We start from the raw sequence: 4,262 nt of genomic DNA, 5'->3' as shown, positions 1-4,262 counted from the left end.
CATGGCCCACTTTCTTGGGGCCAGCCAAATTGATATCCGCACAGCCTTCGGATGGCTTGACGGCGGCATACGTGAATTCGGACTCGGCCAGGGTTCAATTCTAGCAGATGTCCTCATACGCGAACAACAGGGTGGCACCGACCCTGTACACATCACACACAGTCAACACCCACACGGCACCCAAACACGCACCATCTCCAGTCTACTCTTCGTCGACGACGCCCTCGATGTCCCCACCTCATATCTGGCATCCAAGACCGTACCACCGTACCCAAACAATTCACAGGCCAAACCGCATCGGGCGGAGTCTTCGGTGCAGACAAATCCTTCCTCCTCTACCTTTCCCCCCAGGCTCACCCAGGTATAGCCCTCAATGATGGGCTCGGACAACCCCAACCCATCCAGGTCGTTGCACCCACCGAGGGCTTCCGACACCTGGGTATTCACCAAGGCACCCACAACCAATGTAGTTTTAAGCAATGATTTATCGTGACACTGTTTGTTAACAATACGCACAACGCATTCGAATTGCCAATCAAAGTTAAAAACGTCGGAACAGAAACGGGCTATGCGCAACGGAGTACCACACTCAACATATGAAAACCTCTTAAATCTAAATCGTGAACGCCAAATCTCTAATTTTCTATAATTCTTACCGTACAATTGCATAAATCTACGTGTGACTCTCCCATTCCCGTCCATCACTGGTAGCGAAGGGCCTTAGGAACAATAGATGGAACTGGACCTCTGACGAAGCCATTGAACTTCTCTTTTGAGTTATCTACATAGTGAGGTATACTGGAGGACACCGCGACGTCAAAACTGATTACAGGGCATCGGCGCCTCGCATGTTGTTCATATCCAATCAACCTGAAGTATGGAATTGTGACCTCTCCACTGGAATGCCAAGCCCTCACTCTAGCACTCCAATGTGCAAAACCACTTTTATGTTTGACTGACTATCGTAGTTCGAAACCATCAAGTTTGCATTCCCATTCCGGTTGCCATACACTCAGGAACGGGAATGGGAGCGCGAATAACATGAGTTGCGAAATCTCTGTATTAGTCGTAAAGTACGGTAGTAAAGGTGAGGTGATTTCATTTCGCTGTCCGCCACATTACAATATTGACAGTGAGTCCAATCTCGACATTTCAGCCAACGGGGTTTATGCGTATAAATCCTACAATCCCAAATTTGATTTATTTTCATTTCTATATGTTCGTAAACTTTGACCAACTTCAAACTCGTTACCAGGGGATTATGTTCGTAACTACTACTAGTACAGTAGTAGTTCTTTATTTGATTATGTTCGTAACTACTACTAGTACAGTAGTAGTTCTTTATTTGTAGAAATATTAATAACATTGTGCGTTCCAATCGCTCGTCCAAAATGGCAGCACCATCATCCACATCGACATTCAGATCGAAATACTATCGCAAGTACTAATTAACAAAACGACATTGACATGCTACACTGGTTTACTCCAATTTCATCGATCTATTTAAATTATCCCCACCTCTACCGATTACAACTCCACGACTAGACCATCGTGCATTGACGAGATGGGGTCTACAGCGCCATATGGTTCACCCATCAGTTCAAAATGAACGAGCTCCTCCAAGTCGGCTTCAGTGAGAAGGTCTTCGATTGAATCGTCAATCAGTAGCAACGAAGAGGGTTCGATGCTAGCTAATTTGATGGAATGTGAGCTGTCCTTGCGGGATCGCTTCCTTGTGATGCACAGGCTCAAGAGGGGATCGTCCCTCGTGAAGTGGGTGTTGGAGAACGTGCACACGTGCACGAGGCTCTTGGTCCACTTCTTGAAGTGGAAGTAGTTGAGCTGGCGCTGGAAACTCGAGTACTTGTTGTGCTTGAAGTAGTGCGGCAGGACGGCGGACGTCAGCGCTTCCATGTCGACGACCTCGAACGCCAGGCCATCGGGTGTCCATCGAATGATGTCATCGCTTTCAAAGGTCAAGATCGTCCGCAGAGTCCGCAGGAAGGGAGCGACTTCACGGGCGTCGTCGTCGTCGTGGAACGTGTGATTGGATGAGCTTGGAGATTGGTGAGAGGATGTGCAATACATGATTCGTTTCAGAAAGTGAAGTGTTGAAATAATGATAATTTGCGTGAAGATGATCAGCCACTGGGTAGTGCGCCAGAGGTGTGGTAACTGGAAATCAGACCAGAAGTGTTCTATTCGAGGAATATTTAGTACTTCTTTGGATTTCGAAGGAGGAATGTGGTCGACAAAGTTCCAGTTTGAAGTTGAACAGTGCATTATGATTTTAAATAATGCTCGTATGTACCCAAGCTCTAAAGTTCACTATCGCTAACCACTGAAATACACATAGCCCCTAGCTGGAATGTGTTGTTATGGCTTACACTGCAATTGACTAAGGCATAACGTTAGGGATATGACTAAGCAAGAAACGATAGCTCTGAGGGAATTACTCGGAAATGAAGTGAATCGAGCATTGCCGGCAATTGAAAATATAGTATTTACGCCATCACAGTGAACGAGGGTATTTAAGCTGTAAGCAAATGATGCATGTAGGAGTGTAGGAGACACTGCCGCCAAAGGTGTCGCGAGCATGGCCAAGATTCTTGTGACCATATCATTGACCACTTCCACCCGCCTTGACCCCGTCGCTTCATGTGTCCAGGTTAGTAAAACTCTCCTCCCACCCAAACAATAGTACGGTCCGAAAACTGAGCTCCAACATTCATGCACCTGTGCTTTGAAGTGCGAATGATATGGAGCTGTAGATCGGACATTTGCAGAACGAGTTGGACGCGCGGTAATCTCCGCGTCAGATCTACAGCTTCAGATCATTCGCAATTCTAGTATCCAACTCTACGTCCCTAATGCAGCCGTGTTACCATCAACGACTGCATGTATCTCCTGGGACGGATGGCCACCGCAGATTTTTGAGTATCAGAAGTAATTTCATCCAATGATACTCAAGATTCGAAATACTCTTCTCTTATTGGTGGAATTTATATTCTTCGCGCCAGCGGGAATAACTTGGGTTTCAAAAAAATACGTGCACATCGAAATATGAGGTATGTCTTTGGCACCACCGTGCGACAATCTCGAGTCTTCTACGGCGATGATCGGCCTTCAAACGCATGTGCTGCAGCATCTTCGTTTGGTCGAAGGCATCGAGGGTACATGGATTAGGGTTAAATAAATATTCTGCATGTGGGAGGAAGGTAAGTGGGAAAGGTGTTTTCACGCGTGCTTTTTGGGGGTTTTACTCGTGTTATGAAAAGTGGGGGAATCACGCCTGTTTTCTCAATAACAACTTTACGGAATCGGGGGACTTGCGCGTGTAAATATTTTGACATGCATAAGCTATTTTACTTAACAATTTTGACAGCTAATACAATCCTGCGTCTGTCGGCGATCATCGCCGCCATCTAATCGCTCTATCTCGGACAATACTGGTCTAAATTCACTCGTTCTTCGCCTGGCCCCACCGCTGAGTGATGTACTCAGAGGTGGGACCAGTACCATACATGCATTCGTGGCCTCGTCATCCCTCGGACGCGCTACATCATCGCCGCCATCAAAATCGCTTTATCTCGGCCAATACTGGTCTAAATTCACTCGTTCTTCGCCTGGCCCCACCGCTGAGTGATGTACTCAGAGGTGGGACCAGTACCATACATGCATTCGTGGCCTCGTCATCCCTCGGACGCGCTACATCATCGCCGCCATCAAAATCGCTTTATCTCGGCCAATACTGGTCTAAATTCACTCGTTCTTCGCCTGGCCCCACCGCTGAGTGATGTACTCAGAGGTGGGACCAGTACCATACATGCATTCGTGGCCTTGTTATGTCTCGGACGCGCTACATCATCGCCGCCATCAAAATCGCTCTATCTCGGCCAATACTGGTCTAAATTCACTCGTTCTTCGCCTGGCCCTACCGCTGAGTGATGTACTCAGGGGTGGGGCCAGTACATGCATTCGTCGCCTCCTCATCTCTCGGACGCGCTACATGATAGGCGTCAATTATCCGAACAGCCATGACCACCTCTATCTCGGCCAATACTGGTCCAAATTCACTCATTCGTCGCCTGGCCCCATCCCTGAGTACATCACTCAGCGGTGGGGCCAGTACATGCATTCGTCGCATCCTCATCTCTCGGACGCGCTACATGATAGGCTTCAATTATCCGAACAGCCATGACCACCTCTATCTCGACCAATACTGGTTTCGGGGTTTCCCCACCCCTGAGTGATGTACTGAC

General features: G+C 47.7%; 1 protein-coding gene across 1 annotated transcript; it reads right to left on the bottom strand.

Annotated features, from left to right (window-relative positions):
- Nucleotides 1–1,527: 1,527 nt before the first annotated feature.
- Nucleotides 1,528–2,088, bottom strand: H257_09060 (hypothetical protein; the record flags this gene model as incomplete). The annotated part of the gene is made up of 1 exon (XM_009835178.1): nt 1,528–2,088. The coding sequence occupies one exon, from the start codon at nt 2,086–2,088 to the stop codon at nt 1,528–1,530; it is 561 nt and encodes a 186-aa protein (XP_009833480.1).
- Between the last annotated feature and the right edge of the window lie 2,174 nt (nt 2,089–4,262).

This window comes from Aphanomyces astaci, assembly GCF_000520075.1.
Source record: "Aphanomyces astaci strain APO3 unplaced genomic scaffold supercont1.21, whole genome shotgun sequence".
Taxonomy (NCBI): domain Eukaryota; phylum Oomycota; class Saprolegniomycetes; order Saprolegniales; family Verrucalvaceae; genus Aphanomyces; species Aphanomyces astaci.
The sequence above is the reverse complement of the archived record's forward strand: the minus strand, read 5'-3'. Positions and strand labels throughout refer to the sequence as shown.